Consider the following 21,207-nt stretch of genomic DNA (forward strand, 5'->3'; position numbering starts at 1 on the left):
TCTCCGCCGCCACGAGGCGGAACTTGAGCAGATCCAATCTAGAGCTCCGGCAGGACGATCCTGTCGGGGAAACTTCCCTCCCAGAGGGGGAAATCGTCGCCATCGTCATCACCAACACTCCTCTCGTCGGAGGGGAGGCATCTCCATCAACATCTTCATCAGCACCATCTCCTCTCCAAACCCTAGTTCATCTCTTGTAACCAATCTCCGTCTCGCGAATCAGATTGGTACTTGTAAGGTTGCTAGTAGTGTTGATTACTCTTTGTAGTTGATGCTAGTTGGATTACTTGGTGGAAGAGTTTATGTTCAGATCCTTGATGCTATTCATTACACCTCTGATCATGATTATGATTATGCTTTGAGAGTAGTTACTTTTGTTCCTGAGGACATGGGATAAGTCATGCTAATAATAGTCATGTGAATTTGGTATTCGTTCTGTATTTTGATATGATGTATGTTGTTTTTCCTCTAGTGGTGTTATGTGAACGTCGACTACATAACACTTCACCATATTTGGGCCTAGAGGAAGGCATTGGGGAGTAGTAAGTAGATGATGGGTTGCTGGAGTGACAGAAGCTTAAACCCCAGTCTATGCGTTGCTTCGTAAGGGGCTGATTTGGATCCACTAGTTTAATGCTATGGTTAGACGTTGTCTTAATTCTTCTTTCGTAGTTGCGGATGCTTGCGAGAGGGGTTAATCATAAGTGGGATGCTTGTCCAAGTAAGGGCAGTACCCAAGCGCCGGTCCACCCACATATCAAACTATCAAAGTAACGAACGCGAATCACATGAACATGATGAAACTAGCATGACAGAAATTCCCGTGTGTCCTCGGGAGCGTTTTTCCTCTTATAAGACTTTGTTCAGGCTTGTCCATTGCTACAAAAGGGATTGTGCCACTTGCTGCACCGTTGCTACTACTTGTTACTTGTTACTTTTCGCTTGCTACGTTTCACCTCACTACACCATCACTTGTTACCGCTACTTTCAGTGCTTGCAGTTATTACCTTGCTGAAAACCATTTATCAGAGCTTTCTCCTCCTCGTTGGGTTCGACACTCTTACTTATCGAAAGGACTACGATTGATCCCCTATACTTGTGGGTCATCAATAGCATATATAGCACGACAACCTCGATGGCGGCACGATGATGGAGATCATGATGATGGAGATCATGGTGTGGCGCCGGTGACGATGAAGATCATGCCAGTGCTTTGGTGATGGAGATCAAGAAGCACAAGATCATGGTCATATCATGTCACTTATGAATTGCATGTGATGTTAATCCTTTTATGCACCTTATCTTGCTTAGAACGACGGTAGCACTATAAGGTGATCCCTCACTAAAATTTCAAGATAAAATTGTGTTCTCCCCGACTGTGCATCGTTGTGATAGTTCGTCGTTTCGAGACACCACGTAATGATCGGGTGTGATAGACTCAACGTTCACATACAAAGGGTGCAAAACAGTTGCACACGCGGAACACTCGGGTTAAACTTGATGATCCTAGCATGTGCAGACATGGCCTCGGAACACAAGAGACCGAAAGGTCGAGCATGAATCATATAGTTGATATGATCAACATGGAGATGTTCACCACTGAAACTATACTCAACTCACGTGATGATCGAATTTGAGTTAGTGGATTTGGATCATGCGCCACTCGAATGACTAGAGGGATGTATATTTTGAGTGGGAGTTCTTACGTAATATGATTAATTGAACTAATTATCATGAACATAGTCAAAAGGTCTTTGCGAATTATGTTGTAGCTTGCGTTGTAGCTCTACTATTTTTATATGTTCCTAGAGAAAATTTAGTTGAAAGATAATAGTAGCAATTTTGCGGACTGAGTCCGTGAACTCAGGATTGTCCTCATTGCTGCATAGAAGGCTTATGTCCTTAATGCACCGCTCGGTGTGCTGTGCCTCGAGCGTCGTCTGTGGATGTTGTGAACATCTGACATACACGTTTTGATGACTACGTGATAGTTCAGTGCGTAATGCTTAAGGACTTAGAATTGGGGCGCCGAAGACGTTTTGAAACGTCATGGTGTTGGAATTATGCCCTAGAGGCAATAATACATGTATAGTTATTATTATAATTCCTGTATCAAGATAATAGTTTATTATCCATGCTATAATTGTATTGAATGAAGACTCATTTACATGTGTGGATACATAGACAAAACACCGTCCCTAGCATGCCTCTAGTTGGCTAGCCAGTTGATCGATGATAGTCAGTGTCTTCTGATTATGAACAAGGTGTTGTTGCTTGATAACTGGATCACGTTATTGGGAGAATCACGTGATGGACTAGACCCAAACTAATAGACGTAGCACGTTGATCGTGTCATTTTGTTGCTACTGTTTTCTGCGTGTCAAGTATTTATTCCTATGACCATGAGATCATATAACTCACTGACACCGGAGGAATGCTTTGTGTGTATCAAACGTCGCAACGTAACTGGGTGACTATAAAGATGCTCTACAGGTATCTCCGAAGGTGTTAGTTGAGTTAGTATGGATCAAGACTGGGATTTGTCACTCCGTGTGACGGAGAGGTATCTCAGGGCCCACTCGGTAATACAACATCACACACAAGCCTTGCAAGCAATGTAACTTAGTGTAAGTTGCGGGATCTTGTATTACGGAACGAGTAAAGAGACTTGCCGGTAAACGAGATTGAAATAGGTATGCGGATACTGACGATCGAATCTCGGGCAAGTAACATACCGAAGGACAAAGGGAATGACATACGGGATTATACGAATCCTTGGCACTGAGGTTCAAACGATAAGATCTTCGTAGAATATGTAGGATCCAATATGGGCATCCAGGTCCCGCTATTGGATATTGACCGAGGAACCTCTCGGGTCATGTCTACATAGTTCTCGAACCCGCAGGGTCTGCACACTTAAGGTTCGACGTTGTTTTATGCGTATTTGAGTTATATGGTTGGTTACCGAATGTTTTTCGGAGTCCCGGATGAGATCAGGGACGTCACGAGGGTTTCCGGAATGGTCCGGAAACGAAGATTGATATATAGGATGACCTCATTTGATTACCGGAAGGTTTTCGGAGTTACCGGGAATGTACCGGGAATGACGAATGGGTTCCGGGAGTTCACCGGGGGGGGGGGCAACCCACCCCGGGGAAGCCCATAGGCTTTGGGGAGACACACCAGCCCTTAGTGGGCTGATGGGACAGCCCCAAGGGGGCCTATGCGCCAAGAGAAAGAAATCAAAGGAAAAGAAAAAAAAGGAGGGAAGAAGTGGGAAGGGAGGGGGACTCCTCCCACCAAACCAAGTCCAACTCGGTTTGGGGGGGGGAGTCCTCCCCCCCTTGGCTCGGCCGACCCCTTGGGAGTCCCTTGGACCCCAAGGCAAGGTCCCCCTCCCTCCTCCTATATATATGGGGCTTTTAGGGCAGATTTGAGACGACTTTCTCACGGCTGCCCGACCACATACCTCCATAGTTTTTCCTCTAGATCGCGTTTCTGCGGAGCTCGGGCGGAGCCCTGCTGAGACGAGATCATCACCAACCTCCGGAGCGTCGTCACGCTGCCGGAGAACTCTTCTACCTCTCCGTCTCTCTTGCTGGATCAAGAAGGCCGAGATCATCGTCGAGTTGTACGTGTGCTGAACGCGGAGGTGCCGTCCGTTCGGTACTAGATCGTGGGACTGATCGCGGGATTGTTCGCGGGGCGGATCGAGGGACGTGAGGACGTTCCACTACATCAACCGCGTTCTCTAACGCTTCTGCTGTACGATCTACAAGGGTACGTAGATCACTCATCCCCTCTCGTAGATGGACATCACCATGATAGGTCTTCGTGCGCGTAGGAATTTTTTTTGTTTCCCATGCGACGTTCCCCAACACATGGAACATATGAGATGTTCTAAGAGATGAAATTGGGATTTCATGCTCATGCCCTTGTTGAGAGGCATGAGACCTCCGACAAGATTATTTGTCTACAAAGTAAAGGAGAAAAACTCAATCGTTGAGCATGTGCTCAGATTGTCTGAGTACAACAGTCGCTTGAAACAAGTGGGAGTTAATCTTCGAGATGAGATAGTGATGGTTCTCCAAAGTCACTGCCACCAAGCTATTAGAGCTTCGTGATGAACTATAACATATCAAGGATAGATATGATGATCCTTGAGCGTTTCGCAATGTTTGACACTACGAAAGTAGAAATCAAGAAGGAGCATCAATTGTTGATGGTTAGTAAAACTAGTTTCAAGAAGGGCAAGGGCTAGAAGGGATACTTCATGAAACGGCAAACCAGTTGCTGCTCTAATGAAGAAGCCCAAAGTTGAACCCAAACCCGAGACTAAGTGCTTCTGTTATGAGGGGAACGGTCACTGAGGCAAAACTACCCTAGATACTTGGTAGATGAGAAGGTTGGCAAAGTCAACTAAAATATATTGGATATACCTGATATTGATGTGTACCTTACTAGTATTCGTAGTAGCACCTGGGTATTAGATACCGGTTTAGTTGCTAAAGTGTTGGTAACTCAAAGTTATACCTACGGATTAAAAGGATACTAGCAATGGTGAGGTGGCGATGTGTGTTGGAAGTAATTCTAATATTGATGTGATCAAACATCGCACGCTCCCTCTACCATCGGGATTGGTGTTAAACCCAAATAATTGTTATTTGGTGTTTGCGTTGAGCATGAACATGATTGGATCGTGTTTATTGCAATACGATTATTCATTTAAAGAGAATAATGGTTATTCTATTTGCTTGAAAAATTACCTTCAATGGTTTATTGAATCTCGATCGTAGTGATACACATGTTCATAATATTGATGCCAAGAGATACAAAGTAGTAATGATAGTACCACTTACTTGTGGCACAGCCGCTTGAGTCATGTCGGTATAAAATGCATGAAGAAGCTCCATAGTGATGGATCTTTATACTCACTCATTTTTGAAACGTTTGAAACATGCAAACCATACCTATTGGTATTAACGCATGAAGAAACTCCATGCAGATGGATCGTTTGGACTCACTTGATTTTGAATCACTTGAGAGATGCAAATCATACCACATGGAAACAAGAAAGTAACTTGTTGGAAGTAATACATTTTTGATGTGTGCAGTCCAATGAGTGGTGAGGCACGCAATGGATATCGTTATTTTCTTACTTCACTAACGATTTGAGTGCATACATGAGTATTTACTTGATGAATCACAAGTCTGAAATATTGAAAAGTTCAAATCCGTTTCAGAGTGAAGATCGTCGTGACAAGAGGATAAACTGTCTATGATATGATCATAGAGATGAATATCTGAGTTGCGAGTTTTGGTACAGAGTTAAGACAATGTGGAAATTGTTTCGCAATTCATGCTACCTATAACACCATAGTGTGATGGTGTGTCTGAACGTCATGGCCGTGCCCTATTTGATATGGTGCATACTATGATGTCTCTTATCAAATTACCACTATCGTTTATGGGTTATGCATTAGAGACAACCACATTCACTTTAAATAGGGCACCGCGTATTTCCGTTGAGATGACACACTATGAACTATGGTTTGGAGAAACTTGAGCTGTCGTTTCTTGAAAGTTTGGGGCTACGATGCTTATGTGGAAAAGTTTCAGCATGATAAGCTCGAACCCAAAGCGGATAAATGCATCTTCATAGGATATCGAAAACAGTTGGGTACATCTCCTATCTCAGACCCGGAAGCAAAGTGTTTGTTTCTAGAAACGAGTCCTTTCTCGAGGAAAGGTTTCTCACGAAAGAATTGAGTGGGAGGGTGGTGGAACTTGATGAGGTTACTCAACCGTCACTTCAACGAGTATGTAGCATGGCGCAGGAAGTTGTTCCTGTGGCGCCTACACCAATTGAAGTGGAAACTGATGATGGTGATCATTAAGCTTTGGATCAAGTTACTACAAACCTCGTAGGTCGACAAGGTCGCGTACTACTACAAAGTGTTACGGTAACCCTGTCTTGGAGGTCATGTTGTTAAACAACAATGAACCTACAAGCTATGGAGAAGCGATGGTGGGCCTGGATTTCGACAAATGTCCGGAGGCCATGAAATCTGAGAGAGAATCCGTGTATAAAACAAAGTGTAGAATTTGGAAGAACTACTTGATGGTTGTAAGACTATTAAGTAAATATGGGTCTTTAAAAGGAAGACAGACGATGATGGTGAAAAGTCACCATTAAGAAAAGCTCGACTTATCGCAAAGATGTTTCCGACAAGTTCAAAGAGTTGACTATGATGAGACTTTCTCACTCGCAGCGATGCTAAAATTCTATTGAAATTATGTTAGCAGTTGCTGCATTATTTATGAAATATTGCACATAGGATGTCAAACATTGTTTCCTCGACGGTTTCCTTGAGGAAAGGTTGTATGTGATACAACCAAAAGGTTTTGTCAATCCTAAGGAGGCTAACAAGTATGCAAGCTCCAGTGATCCTTCTATGGACTGGTGCAAGCATCTCGGAGTTGGAATATACACTTTGATGAGATGATCAAAGATTTTGGGTTTATACAAGGTTTATGAGAAACTTGTATTTCCAAAGAAGTGAGTGGGAGCACTATAGAATTTCTGATAAGTATATGTGGTTGACATATTGTTGATCGGAAGTAATGTAGAATTTCTGTAAAGCATAAAGGGTTGTTTGAAAGGAGTTTTTCAAAGGAAAACCTGGATAGAGCTTCTTGAACATTGAGCATCAAGATCTATGGAGATAGATCAAAATGCTTAATAGAACTTTCGATGAAATTCATGCCTTGACAAGTTTTTTAAGGAGTCCAAAATAAATGAGCAAAGAAGGAGTTCTTGATTGTATTGTGAAGTGTGAATTTGAGTAAGACTCAAAACCCGACCACGGCAGAAGAAAGAGAAAGGACGAAAGTCGTCCCCTATGCCTTAGCCGTAGGCTCTATAGTATGTCATGTTGTGTACCGCACCTGATATGTGCCTTGCCATGAGTCTGTCAAGGGGTACAAAGAGGGATCCAGGATTGAATTACTGAACAACGGTCAAAATTATCCTTAGTAACTAATGGACTAAGGAATTTTTCTTGATTATGGAGGTGGTTAAAGAGTTCGTCATAAAGGGTTACGTCAATGCAAGCTTTGAGACTAATCCGAATAACTCTGAGTAGTAAAGCAGATTCGTATAGTAGAGTAGACATTTGGAATATTTCTGAATAACACGTAGTAGCAGCATCTATAAGATGACATAAAGATTTGTAAAGCACACACGGATCTGAAAGGTTCAGAACCGTTGACTAAAACCTCTCTCACAAGCAAGACATGGTCGAACCCCAGAACTGTATGAGTGTTAGATTCATTACAATCACATAGTGATGTGAACTGGATTGTTGACTCTAGTGCAAGTGGGAGACTGTTGGAAATATGCCCTAGAGACAATAATAAATTAGTTATTATTATATTTCCTTGTTCATAATAATCGTTTATTATCCATGCTAGAATTGTATTGATTGGAAACTCAAATACATGTGTGGATACATAGACAACACATTGTCCCTAGCGAGCCTCTAGTTGACTAGTTTGTTCATCAAAGATGGTCAAGGTTTCCTGGCCATAGGCAAGTGTTGTCACTTGATAACGGGATCACATCATTGGGAGAATGATGTGATGGACAAGACCCAAACTATAAACGTAGTATATGATCGTGTTAGTTTATTGCTACTGTTTTCTGCATGCCAATGCATATGTTCCTATGGCCATGAGATCATGCAACTCCCGGACACCGGAGGAATACCTTGTGGGTTATAAAACGTCGCAACGTAACTGGATGACTATAAAGGTGCTCTATAGGTATCTCAAAAGGTGTCTGTTGGGTTGGCATGGATCAAGACTGGGATTTGTCACTCCGTGTGACGGAGAGGTATCTCGGGGCCCACTCGGTAATACAACATCACAACAAGCCTTGCAAGCAATGTGACTAACGAGTTAGTTACGGGATCTTGTATTACGGAACGAGTAAAGAGACTTGCCGGTATCGAGATTGAACTAGGTATAGAGATACCGACGATCGAATCTCGGGCAAGTAACATACCGAAGGACAAAGGGAATAGTATACGAGATTATATGAATCCTTGACATAGAGGTTCAACCGATAGAGATCTTCATAGAATATGTAGGAACCAATATGGACATCCAGGTCCCGCTGTTGGTTATTGACCAGAGAGTGTCTCAGGTCATGTTTGCATAGTTCTCGAACCCGCAGGGTCTGCACACTTAAGGTTCAGTGACGTTTCGGTATAGTTGAGTTATAGGTGTTGGTGACCGAAGGTTGTTCGGAGTCCCGAATGAGATCACGGACGCCACGAGGGTTTCCGGAATGGTCCGGAAGCGAAGACTGATAGATAGGATGGTTTCATTTGGTCTCTGGAAAGATTTCAGGCATTACACACAGTGTATCGGGAGTGACGAATGGGTTCTCGATCTTCACCGCGAGGGGCCCACCCACCCGGGAGTGAGCCTGGTGGCCCAGGGGTGGCGCACCAACCCTTAGTGGGCTGATGAGGCCAGACCAAGTGGGCTATGGCGCTAGGAAGAAAAAACCAAAGAGAAAAAAGGGAGGTGGGAAGGAAGAGGAGGCCTCCTCCTTCCCAAATCGAATTGGAGTTGGAGTTCTCCTCTCCTCCTTGGCCGACGCCCTAGGGGCTCCCTTGAGCCCCAAGTCTAGCCCCTCCCCTCCTCCTATACATACTAGAGGTTTGTTTTAGGATTTTTGAGACACAACTTTGCCACGTGCAACTCAAACCTATACCTCGTAGTTCTTCCTCTAGATCGGATTTCTGCGGAGCTCGGGCGGAGCCCTGCAGGAATAGATCATCACCATCACCGGCGCACCGTCATGCTGCCGGAGAACTCATCTACTTCCCCATCTCTCTTGCTGGATCAAGAAGGCGGAGATCGTCATTGAGCTGTACGTGTGCTGAACGCGGAGGTGCCGTCCGTTCGGCACTTGATCGGCACTTGATCGGGACAGATCACGAGAAGGTTCGTGGGACAGATCGTGGGACGGTTCGTGGGACGGATTGTGAAGACGTACCACTACACCAACCGCGTTTATTAACGCTTCCGCTTAGCGATCTACAAGGGTATGTGGATCCGACCCCCCTCTCATAGATGAACATCACCATGATAGGTCTTCGTGTGCGTAGGAAATTTTTCGTTCCCCATGCAGCGTTCCCCAACACCATAGAGGCCCAAAACGATGCAAGGTTTGAAGTGTGATGGACAACATGGAAAAAATAAGGACACCCGAAGGGAGTCTCCTTCTTTGTCATCGGGATACGAACTAGAGACCTTCATCGATCGAAGAGACTATGCCTTCATCCCGAGGTGCCGCCAAGAAAACCTTGACCAATTGAGCCCCTCTCTTGGTCGTTAGGATGTCGCCAATCGGCCTATGGTGAGGATACTTCATCTCTATAACTGAAGCTCCACTAAGCAAACTTCGACAAATGGAGTCTTCGTCTCCGTCATCAGAATTACACCAGGCGACCTCCACCAAGGAGACTACACCTTCGGCCCCAAAGCGCCACATTGGACTCCAGCAAAGTCCCCCCATGTGCCAAAGACATGTTTAACAAACAAAAACTCCATAACCAATGATACCCAATGGTACGAGCAAAGTCATCCTGTCGAGGCTGGGAGGTTCCACGTCTCTTAGAGAATTACCGAGAGACCATCAACATCCAGTCAACGAAGTACACAAAGGGTTGCTTTTCACCATGTCCATACACAACCTCTTCTTGGACGTTGTCTATTTCGATCCTCTGCGATGAACCAAGCGGTAGTTTGCCACGAGAACCGCCGCTCAACCTCTCGGTCGAAAGAGCATGGCAAAGGATCGCTAACCATCACACCTCGAAAAAGAGTGTACTCCCTCCATTCCCTTACACAAGGCCACAAACTCAAATTAGAGGTACCAAGGTAAAATTTAATGACTACTTTATAAGCCAAATTTTCTTCTTGTTTAGCAAGATCATTAATACGCCGATTGCATGCAAGGAAGAAATGAGAGGGAAGTAGCTGAGTGTCATTATGACTACATGCATGCAAGTACTCCCTCCGTTTCTTTTTACTCCGCTATAAGATTTGGTCAAAGTCAAACAACACAAAATTTGACCAAATTTATTATCAAAAAATATGAATATCTACTATATTAAAATTATATAGTATGAAAATACATCTCGTGATGCATCTGATAATATTGATTTCATGTTGTAAATGTTGATATTTTTTAATATAAAGTTAGTCAAACTTTACAAATCTTGACTTTAATCAAACCTTATATGCAGACTAAAAAGATACGAATGGAGTATTAAATAAGTTACTAGTACGAGGAAACATCATTAATTTCTACCCCGTTTAGTGTTAATGGCCTTGTATAGATGCAAAATATATTTTTTATTATGGCCCTGTATAAGGGAATGGAGGGAGTACAAATGAATGAGCATGGAACAAGAGGCACAAAGTATAGGCCGCCATACGAAAATGTAATAATATATCATTTTAAATTATTTTAATCGTCTTTTATTTTTCTCCCTATTTTCGTCATGCGAAATTACCCCTTGGCAAATTTGAAAAGAAAAAGGGAAAACGGGGCAAATCATCTGATCTGTGTAAAGGGTCAAATTACCAAATGTCCAAGTAAAACTGGGGCAAATGATCAAATGCCCCACCCGGAAATCCCCCAAAGAAATTCGATGGCCGTCTCCTGCTCGTCCTCCTCTTCCTCCATCCTGGGCTCCGCCAAATCCCTAGCTTGCTTCCACACCTCCAACCTCGCCCCCCAAAGAACAGGTACAAATCTTCCGCCTCTCTTTGTGTTGCAAGTTTTCGCAGTACAGGGTTCTTGCCCATGCGTAGTTCCCCCAATCTGTTTCTCGGGCCCTTGATAAATCTTGTAGTACACAACCTAATTGGGGTCAAATTTATTTCACACTTGCTCCCAGGCTCGCAGATTCCATGCTACATTGGTGCCTACTAGTAACCCAAGAACTCAGGAACCCTAAAAAGAATCCACTGTGATTTCACCAGTATTAGCCGTTCCTCGGAACCCGCCGCTCACAGTTGGGAAAACTCCCAAGATCTTGTATCAAATGAAGAATTTAGGATTTCGATTGCGATATGTGAACCTGAGTTGGGATTCTTGATGCAGCATCAGCCCGCTCGCGCCTACAGTCAATCAAGATGCGCTCTGCTCCGGCTGCGCCAGGGGAGTCAAAGAAGACCGTGTGGGTATGGACAGAGAACCGGCAGGTGATGACGGCAGCCGTAGAGAGGGGCTGGAACACTTTCCTCTTTGGATCCAAAGATGTCGGCAAGGACTGGTCATGTGAGAGCAATTTTTTGGCTGTTCCAAGCAGTGATATTATGTCATTTAGTTGAACTGTCCGAATGTCTTTGATACCCGATGCCTGAAGGCCCTAACCCCTAAGCCAATTAAATTTGTGTGTGTCTGTGTGTGCTGCAGCAACTGCTCGCATCCATCCTCTCTTTATTGATGGCTTGGAGATTTTTGATGAGGGGAATCAAAAGGTTGCCACAATTTCTGAAATCTCTTCCCCAAGTGAGCTGCAACTAATACAACCAGACAATGTGGAAGTACAGAACACCGTGATTCACTTCCGAGGTGATTGGCAGGTCAGTCAGACAATCGAGCGCTTCAATATCACCATACCATGTTTGCCTCGCTAACCCATTGGAATTTATTCTGAAGTGCTGACATATATGTTAGTTTGAGATGGCAGAGTGAGATAAACCGTCATACTTGAATTCTTGCAATACTAAGCTCTAACCTTTTTAGTCATCCTATACCGTCTTATGATGTGTTTCAAGCGCCCCCTTATGTATATATGTAATGGGTGTGTCCTCTTTTGCTGTTTCATGCCTCACCAGTAACTTGTAACAGTACTGTGCAAACCCACCTTACCCATAAGAAGCACTAACTAGTATCCTCTTTTCCAAATTCCATAGGTTATACCAGCAGAAAATATAGTTGCTGCCTTCCAGGGATGTGCGGGAACTGTATTAGCAGTTTCGACAAACTCAACTGAGGCTCAAGTTTTTCTTGAGGTAATTATCAAGAAATTTGGTCATACAACAGCATATCTTGCATATAATGATGTTATGTATTGTCCGTGACTATACTGGATGATACTGTTTCAGAATTCATGATACCTATTTTGCAGGCCTTGGAGCAAGGGCTTAATGGAGTTGTACTTAAAGTAGAGGACATGGACGATATTATTAAACTCAAGGTATTTCATCACAATTCTGTTCAAACTTCTTTGGTGCTTAACAAGTAAATCCATGTCTGCGTCATATAATGGTCTCATGTAAAATTAGATATATTGCTCGCTACGTATGCATATCTTATTTTTAGTGTACAAAAGGCAGTATTTTGCTATAGTCACTGATTATTGTCTAACTGATCGTATGATTTACCCTTTGTTATTTCTTCCCTCCTTTAATCACTCAGGATTATTTTGACAGAAGGAACGAGGCAAAGAGCCAGTTACAGTTGACAAAGGCTACTGTATCGAAGGTTGAGGTTGTTGGTATGGGCGATCGTGTTTGTGTGGATCTCTGTAGCATCATGCGACCCGGTGAAGGCCTTCTGGTTTGTTTGTTTTTCTCACTTTTTCATTGCCGCGGAACATATAAGGAAAACAACACTACTGATATCCTACTCCTACTGCACATTAAAAGCATACACATGGATGTGACGATGCATGCCATTTTATTTTCAGGTTGGCTCCTATGCAAGGGGAATGTTCCTTGTTCACTCTGAATGCTTGGAGACAAACTACATTGCTAGCAGACCTTTCAGGGTCAATGCGGTAAGATATCAATCATTTAGATTTCAGTAAGCTATCTCAGATATTGCATTACAGTAGGCTTCACTAAGTAACTTATTCTCCATTTTTAGGGGCCCGTGCATGCATATGTTACAGTCCCTGGGGACAAGACTAGCTACCTCTCAGAGCTGCAATCAGGCAGGGAAGTAATTGTTGTTGATCAAAATGGGTTGTGGCGAACTTCAATTGTCGGCCGCGTGAAAATTGAATCAAGGCCTCTCATCCTTGTAGAAGCAAAGGTACGTAAAAAACGTTGTTCCTTTTAATGGTATCTGTACATCCATTCTCAGTTTCATCACATTACTGGACTTGCTGCAGGAGAACTCTGGAAATGGTACATATAGCATTTTCCTGCAAAATGCAGAGACAGTTGCACTTATCGGTCCTGACAGAGGTAAACCCACCTAGCACATCTTTTGAAGATAACGCGGTAAATTTTCTTTTGGATTTGTAACTCTAACAAGCCATAAAAAATATCTATTTCTGAATGACTTCTGACAGTAGATTAATAGAAAATGCTCCAGTTCCAATGTCGACATGGTTAGGCCCAGCTTTGCCACTGAAGCGAATCCACAGCTGATTCGAATCCAATCAAAGTGAATCCGGTGAAGTACACCGTTGCATGCTTGAGGCAAATACACTTTTTCTTTTGATGCATAAGGCAAATACACTTTTTCTTTTGAAGCGTAAGGCAAATACACTGAAAATGGCCCGAATCAGCTTCCAGCTTCACTGGCAAAGTTGATTCGAACTAGCTGTTTGTTTCGATTCCAGATTCAGCTTCACTGGCAAAGCTGAATCTGGTCCCTGAAGCTCAAACAAACAGGGCCTTAACTGGACTTTAACACTGCCTTAAAAGAATACAATATGGAACACTGGGAATCCCAGGTACAGTTTTTTGCTGGAAAATGAAACCTTATACAGCTCTGGAAATCGATAAGTACACCGTTTTGCAGGAAAAGGAAACATTTAAAACCAATTTGACGGTATCATACAACTAGTTCAATGTTTTTGCTGGGTTATCTGATACACCCCTAGATTTAACCAAGATTCAGAAAGAGATTCAAGAGCATATCATTGGTCTTCTCTTTGACTGACTTATTCCAGAGCTGTATGATTGTCTGATGTAGGATCTGGTGGAAGGACTGCTATTCCTGTGACTTCACTGAAAGTTGGTGACGAAGTCTTGGTGAGGAAACAGGGCGGCGCCCGTCACACTGGAATAGAGATTCAGGAGTTTATCGTTGAGAAATGAGGCAAGTTCACAGGTTCAAGTCCAGTAAACAGCCTCTTGCAGAAATGTAAGGAAATCCTGCGTACAAAAGATTTAGAAGTGGTTGGACCCTTCTCCGGACCCTGCGCAAGCGGGAGCTAAGCACCGAGCTGCCCTTTTATTTTTGAGAAATGAGCCACATTGTATCCGATACCCGCCTCAGCAGGCTGGCGCCCATCATTGCTGTTTTTGTTCTCCACAACACATCTATGCAAGTTAATCAAATCATTACTAAATCCAAGATAAACATACATGTAGTAGTATCTGTACATTACTGAAATTCAAGGCTCATGTTTTTCCTTTTATCTTGTTCAGTCACATAATGTTGCAAGAGGCCTTTCCTGTGGGTTACATATATTATCTCTATCTGGACAAAGGAATTGCAATTGCCTGAGAATTATGCAACTTTGGCCAAAAACATCAAGACCCTATCTGATAACATGCCAGCTTCTGATCAAGCACAATTGGCTGATGAATTTGGTAACCAGTGACAAGCCCAGAAATGCTCCCTGTCCACAGTTTCTAACTTTCTATCATGTCCACAAGGAATCATCCAGTGTATGTGTATCACCCTGAAGATAAAACCCGGTACCGCGATGATAAAACCCGGTACCAAAACAGAACCCAGTGAGGCACATCTCTCAGGCTTGGTGAAAAACAATTTATCACAGAGTGCCGCGTAGTCATATTCCGTGCCACACTCTACAAATGAGCAAGCATCACTAGAAAAACAACTAGTATTACACAGCTCACCACCAAATGTACAGCCGTACAAATACATCTGTCTCCCTCTTCTAAGCTGCACATTTAGTGAACCTGCGCAGTCCTATATGCCGGTGACGCTCCAAGAGAGCGCCGCGGCGAGGGCTGGCCCCTCATTGGCGACTTTGGGACGGTGTTGGAGGTCCTCCGGATGTCAACCTGCGGCGACGTTAAATTGCTTTTGGAGTCCTGGAGCTGCTCCAGCTCTTCTAAGACCTCTGAAATCTGCGGCCGCATCTTGGCGTCGTTGCAGATGCATTGCAAGGCGAGGTTCGCGACGGCGTGTGCGCCTTTCTTAGGATACTGGCCTCCCAGCTTCGTGTCCATGACACGGTACAGCCTGCGCTTGTCACGAAGGTGCGGCTTGGCCCAGTCTACTAGGTTCTGCTCTATGCCTGGCTTCGACTTGTCCAGGGCTCGTCTCCCGGTCAGCAGCTCAAGCAACACCACCCCGAAGCTGTAGACGTCTGCCTTAGCAGAGAGGCGACCTGTGCGTATTAAGTAACATGAGAATGGGTTTATCCAGAAACAAAAAATACATACTCGTTTATTTCTTATGCACAGTATTATTAATGCATGTTCATGTGTACTGTCATTTTATAAAATCCGAGAATAATATGGTCAGTGTCGAATTTAATAGGAATAATAAGGTGGAGTGGAGCATTTCCTACATTGACTAACATATATAACAATAAAATTGCTGGGATCAGGAAATGTAGACAAAACAGAAGGCAAGTGTAGTTGACTATTGAGGGATATCAGGAAACAATTCCATGATGGCCTAATAAGGTGGAGTGGAGCATTTCCTACATTGACTAACATATATAACAATAAAATTGCTGGGATCAGGAAATGTAGACAAAATAGAAGGCAAGTGTAGTTGACTATTGAGGGATATCAGGAAACAATTCCATGATGGCCTACATGATTGGAGAACACCATGATATAATTATGCCACTTTAAACAGATGGGGCTTCAGCATGACTCTGTCACAGGTATGTGATGCTTTAGGCCGGAAAATAATTCAACTTAGGTTTAGCTAATGCAGAGCAAAGACCCAACATCGATATCTATTGTCAAAACTGATGTCACATGACACAGAAAAAAGGGAGAGATGGCACTGTAAATACAACACAAAGATAATCTTCTAACCTGTTGCGATATACTCTGGAGCTGCATATCCGTGGGTGCCCATCACTTGTGTGGAAACATGAGTTTTATCCCCAGTTGGACCAGCTTTCGCTAATCCAAAATCTGAAAGCTTTGCGTTGAATTCCTGTATTGAAGAATAACAAGTTACAGAGAAGATCCCAAAAGTTTGGCTTGTAATCAGAGTCAACACTAAATTTCAACCATACCGAGTCAAGAAGAATGTTCGATGCCTTGAAATCACGATATATAACTTGGTTTTCCGCATGATGTAAAAATGACAAACCCTTAGCAGCCCCGATAGCAACTTTAAGCCTTATTCCCCATGACAAAGGATCAGCACCTCCTAAAAGAATACAAATATTATTGGTTACTTGATAGTTGACACATGAATATTTAAGACGTCAGAAATAAATGATTTAGCAAGGAAAACCATATAAATTAAAATACATACTTCTGAACAGATGATTCTCCAAACTCCCCTTGGGCATGAACTCATACACCAGAAGTCTGTTATCACCATCTGAGCAATAACCAATGAGCTTAACAAGATTGGCATGGTGAAGTTGGCCAAGGTAGTTAACCTCCGTCTGAACAGGAAAATTAACCATCAGGAGACATGGAAAAAAATCCTAGAGGAAAGTACAAAATAGTGGTAAGGATTCTTGAACCTACCAGCCATTCCTTGTGCCCTTGGAAACCTTCTGGTTTAAGCTTCTTGACGGCAACAACCATACCACTTCCCGGTTTCGAAGGAGCAAGAGTGTGTTCATCAATCCAACCTTTGAAAACATGCCCAAATCCTCCTTCCCCAAGAAGACTATCCGGGCGGAAGTTCTTGGTCGCATTTTTAAGATCATTGAACAAGAAAGCCTTCAAGTTCGACGATGACAAGATTTCGCCTTCTGTCCGAGGAGGCTCACTGCGATCTCTTATAGATGGCAGAGTAAACGTTGAACGAGTTGAGTTGGTCTTGCTCGCAGAAGTAGCAGATGATAAGCTTGTTTTGCTGGTCACTTTCGATGGATCTGGTGTCCCAACAAGAAATAAAGGAAATGTGTGTAAGAACAAATTGGCAACAATAACATCTTCAGGTTTACAATGATACTGAACATGTGAAATGAAGTAGCTCTCTGCTATCTGAAATTCTAAATTAAATAACTTCCGTTTTATTTACTATCGGGAAATTTGAAGTGTATCAAACCTAAGAAGGAATTAATGTTCTTATCCATGCAGCATGGCATGCTATGCTTACCCTACAGAAATAAGAAAGGGGGACAAAAATAGAGGCGAAGCTGCACCAGAGAAAGAAAGTAGCTAAAAACTAGTGGCAGAAATAGAAGTTAAGATGCATATCCAAATTTTGCCCCAGGCATGGTACGCCTCTCAATTCAACACAAACCAGATCCAAGAACTACTAGCAGTCTAACCAAAACAGCCCAAGCAATCGAACAAAAAGAAGATGCCGATCAGGAGGCAGGTAGAAACTGATAAATACATACTTGCAAGCAAAACAAAATTAGGGATGAGTAGGGAGGCACTCACAGGCGGCACTAGTGTTCATGCTGTGATCCACCCGGGCCGTGGACTTCATGCAGTTCCCCATCCCTTTCTCTACCTCTCAGTTGACAGGATGAATGGGCTACCTTTTCCTGACGATCCACAGGCGAACTCCGCTCCTCTTTCCTCCGTTCCGGGTCAGGTCAGCTAGCGTGGCGGGCGGGGAAACTGAACTTCTCCTTGCAGGCTGCAGCAAGCTAGAGAAAGAGAGATGGCGGGCAACGCGAGGGATGAGGAGGAGCAGCCGCCGGAGACAACTGAGCTGAGCAGCCAACCCTAGAGTCCCAGCCGGTTTTTGGAGAGGCTTTTCGGCCCGGCTGATCTCGGCCGCCACTTGAAGGTGGGGTGAGACCGGAGAAAAATCCGCGAGGCCGTTGGCCGGCAGCCGCAACGCCAGGAAAGAAACAAGCGAGAAGCTTCAGAAAGTCAATCAAATCCCCCCTCCGCCTCCTCCGAGCTGACCGAATGGGGGGAGAGTCAGTCGGGTCAACTGCAGGCGAGGCCGGCCACCCAAGCCGCCACGCCGTCACCAAGAACCGCACGGGGGCAGGGCAGGGGAGGGAGGAGGATGCCGTCTCGCTCGAGCTTGGGCTGAGGCTGCGGGGGAGTGGGAGGAGAGGATGGAGAGGCGCTGAGGGGAGCAACGGAGGTAGTAGTAGGTCGCTGCCGGCAGCCACCGACCGGCTGGGCTCAGGTGGGAACGGAGCTGCGAATGAGAGCGGTGGTGGTGGGATCTTCCTCCCCTGTCTCTCTCTTCTAGTGGCGCCAACTTTACGTGCAGGTCCTCGACATGTTTGAGTGTTTCGTCTTTGCCCCCTGTGGAGAGAAGACCCGTGTGGGTGTACGCTTGGATGGTGGTGGTGGTGGAAGTGAACTCTGAGATTGCACGGGGGGCTTTAAGGGAAAAGAAGATGGTAGACCAGTCAATATGCTTTGCCATGAATTGGTTATTGATTGCTACTTCCTCGAACCCAAAAGTATGCAATTCGAAATACTCCCTCTATCACATTTTATAAGACATGCACGTGTATCTAGGTCATCAATTTGACTTATATAAAATATATTGTTTAACATAAAAATTATATCATTAGAAATTAGAACATCTAAAGTTTCTAATGATATATTTTTTGTAATATATGCCTCTTATTAAGTTGGTTAAATAGACGACCTACATACACGTGCAGGACTTATAAACTGAAACGGAGGGAGTACATAACTGGAAGAACCCAAGCATCAATAGTTACTCTATTTATATGCAATTCCTACAGCAGAAAAGTGATGGTGATGTTAGGGCTTCTCCAGCGCTGACCTGCAAACCGGATACCACATCCGTCTATGCACATGGTATCGGTTCACGGGCACGTATACGGGAGCCGGCAATCCAATATTATCCACATATATTTCAAAACAAGTTTAAACAAACCAAAAAAAATACATTCTAACCGGATGATTTTCATTCAAACTGTACAAAAACATTTATGTCTCGGATATATTTTAACTAAACTAACCGGATACCTAGTCTAATGCTGGTCACGACGGATCTCCATTTCCACGACATGTCTTCCACATGTCATCACTAGCACAATAGGCATCACATGATGTCGATGTGAGCCGTACTATCAAGGAGGGTCTCGTGTGAGTAGCTAGTTCCTATCATTGATAGAGAGCTCAAAACTTTGCATCCTTGGCATTACATTTCTTGGTTATATTTTGGCTTTTGCTATGTGAGGTTTTAGAGCTTGTGGTTATCTTCGTGACAAGTTCTAGTCATTAGAAACAAATTTCCTATGCATCTGCTATTGTGTTTTCTGCATTGGAGATTTGACCGGCTCTTATTTGAGGAAGGGTTCTAACCCTTTTAGTATTGGTATTTTCTCAAATGCTAGTTATTAATATTTCTACCAAGTTTAAGTTAGCTCGTGTCATTATGTTTCAAACAATCTTGAGTTCGTTGAAGTCGGAGTTAGTTTATAAAAGTTACGACAATTCTAGTTTGTTATATACATTCGGCCTAGCCCACGTGCACGGGGTGCGGGTGCCGAGGGTCATCGGAATGTTTGCAAGAGGGCACGGCTAAGCCCGGGTGCCGGGGGTCATCGGAATGTTTGCAAGAGGGCTCGGCCAAGCCCGGGTGACGGTCCTCTCCGTGGGTATGTTTTTTTCTCGGTTTTGTCCACGTGTGCGGACCGATTTTGTCCGGGTGCCCGGGGTGGCGGCTGTGTGCAACGAATCTTTTCAATTTTGGGTTTGGGGTATAAATACCCCTTCTTCCACCTCCAAACCTAATCCTCTTGCAAGTTTTCACCCACCATTGTTTACCTCTAGGAGCTTGCTGACTCCCAATTCCTCCCATGATTCTTGCTTCTTTGTGAGGGAAAAGAGAGAGGAGGTCTAGATCCACATTTTCACCAATCACTTTCTCCTCTATGTGAGAAAAACCCATTGGATCTAGATCTTAGAGTTCTTGTGCGTTCTTCTTGTTCTTCCTCTCATTTTCCTCCATTGCTTTTATTGCTTTGGTGGGTTTATTGCTTTGGTGGGATTTGGGAGTGAGATATTTGACCACTTCGTGTGTTCTTGCCATTGCATTAGTTGCATAGGTTTGAGTTTTCCACGGTGATACATGGAAGTGAAAGTTGAGAAGCTTACTACTCTTGGTGTTTGGACACCCTAGAGCTTGTGCCTCTTGGGTGCTTGGACGTCCTAGACATTTGGTGTTATTGTGGAGCTCAATCATTGTCATGTGATGTTCGGGACAAGCGTCGAGGTCTCCAATTAAGGTGTGGAGACTGCCCCGAGCAATTTGTACGGGTTCGGTGATCGCCCCCAAGGGTTGCCAATTGTACGAGTTCGGTGACCGCCCCCAAGGGTCATCATTTGTACGGTTCGATGACCGCCCTCAAGGTTCCTTTAGTGGAATCACGACATCTTGCATTGTGTGAGGGGGTGAGGAGTTACGGTGGCCATAGTGGCATTTTAGGGGAGCATTGTGCCTTCACACCTCTTCAAACGGAGATTAGCATCCGCAAGGGTGTGAACTTCGGGATATATCATTGTCTTCGTGTGCCTCGGTTATGCACTTTACTTTGTGATAGTTGTAGTGATTCATGTTATCTATGTTGTTATCGCTTAGTTGTGTATCTTACTTAGATAAGTTATTGATGCACAAAGGTGAGCCTAGTTGTTTTTGGTTTGTGCTTGACGAATTAAACATTGGTTTTATTCTGCATTTATTCAAGCCTACACTGTAATTATTTTGTAGAGCCTATTCAACCGAGAAGCTTCAGGGCCGGTCGGAGGTATCGGGGTCGTCCTGGTTGCGACGAATCGACGGTGGCGAGCGATGGGTACGAGGTTGAAGACGACTCCAATGGCGGGGTTGCGGGTGTTAGAGCATATATCTCCATATGTGGTTTTGGTAATTCATGACAATTCCTATGGACTAATGGTTGCCTTAAGTTATATTTATAGGATTTGTCCATAGGCACTTCTTGAAGTCCATCTGTTGGGTTCAAGGAGTTTATATGATGACCAAGATGGTATTCAAGGTATTATCCAAAGAATGGTCATAGAGAC

At 43.9% G+C, this 21,207-nt stretch overlaps 2 protein-coding genes across 4 annotated transcripts; one reads left to right on the forward strand and one right to left on the reverse strand.

The window, feature by feature from the left end:
• Positions 1 to 10,696: 10,696 nt before the first annotated feature.
• LOC123449564 (3-dehydroquinate synthase homolog) lies at positions 10,697 to 14,465 on the forward strand. 3 transcript variants are annotated; one of them, XM_045126825.1, is made up of 11 exons: positions 10,699 to 10,827; positions 10,980 to 11,096; positions 11,186 to 11,362; positions 11,501 to 11,670; positions 12,004 to 12,102; positions 12,219 to 12,287; positions 12,509 to 12,649; positions 12,780 to 12,869; positions 12,959 to 13,126; positions 13,206 to 13,281; positions 14,018 to 14,465. In XM_045126825.1, the coding sequence occupies exons 3-11, from the start codon at positions 11,218 to 11,220 to the stop codon at positions 14,140 to 14,142; spliced, it is 1,083 nt and encodes a 360-aa protein (XP_044982760.1). In that variant the 5' UTR covers positions 10,699 to 10,827; positions 10,980 to 11,096; positions 11,186 to 11,217; the 3' UTR covers positions 14,143 to 14,465. The 3 variants fall into 3 exon arrangements, with proteins under 3 accessions (XP_044982759.1, XP_044982758.1, XP_044982760.1); XM_045126824.1 differs by lacking the exon at positions 10,980 to 11,096 and having other exon boundaries at positions 10,697 to 10,827; positions 11,192 to 11,362; XM_045126823.1 differs by lacking the exon at positions 10,980 to 11,096 and having other exon boundaries at positions 10,698 to 10,827.
• Positions 14,466 to 14,801: 336 nt separating this feature from the next.
• LOC123449563 (probable serine/threonine-protein kinase PBL3) lies at positions 14,802 to 18,363 on the reverse strand. The gene is made up of 6 exons (XM_045126821.1): positions 17,617 to 18,363; positions 16,747 to 17,099; positions 16,526 to 16,661; positions 16,281 to 16,417; positions 16,075 to 16,198; positions 14,802 to 15,410 (listed from the first exon to the last, which is right to left on the reverse strand). The coding sequence occupies exons 1-6, from the start codon at positions 17,675 to 17,677 to the stop codon at positions 14,968 to 14,970; spliced, it is 1,254 nt and encodes a 417-aa protein (XP_044982756.1). The 5' UTR covers positions 17,678 to 18,363; the 3' UTR covers positions 14,802 to 14,967.
• Between the last annotated feature and the right edge of the window lie 2,844 nt (positions 18,364 to 21,207).

Source organism: Hordeum vulgare, chromosome 4H, assembly GCF_904849725.1.
Source record: "Hordeum vulgare subsp. vulgare chromosome 4H, MorexV3_pseudomolecules_assembly, whole genome shotgun sequence".
Taxonomy (NCBI): Eukaryota; Viridiplantae; Streptophyta; class Magnoliopsida; order Poales; family Poaceae; genus Hordeum; species Hordeum vulgare.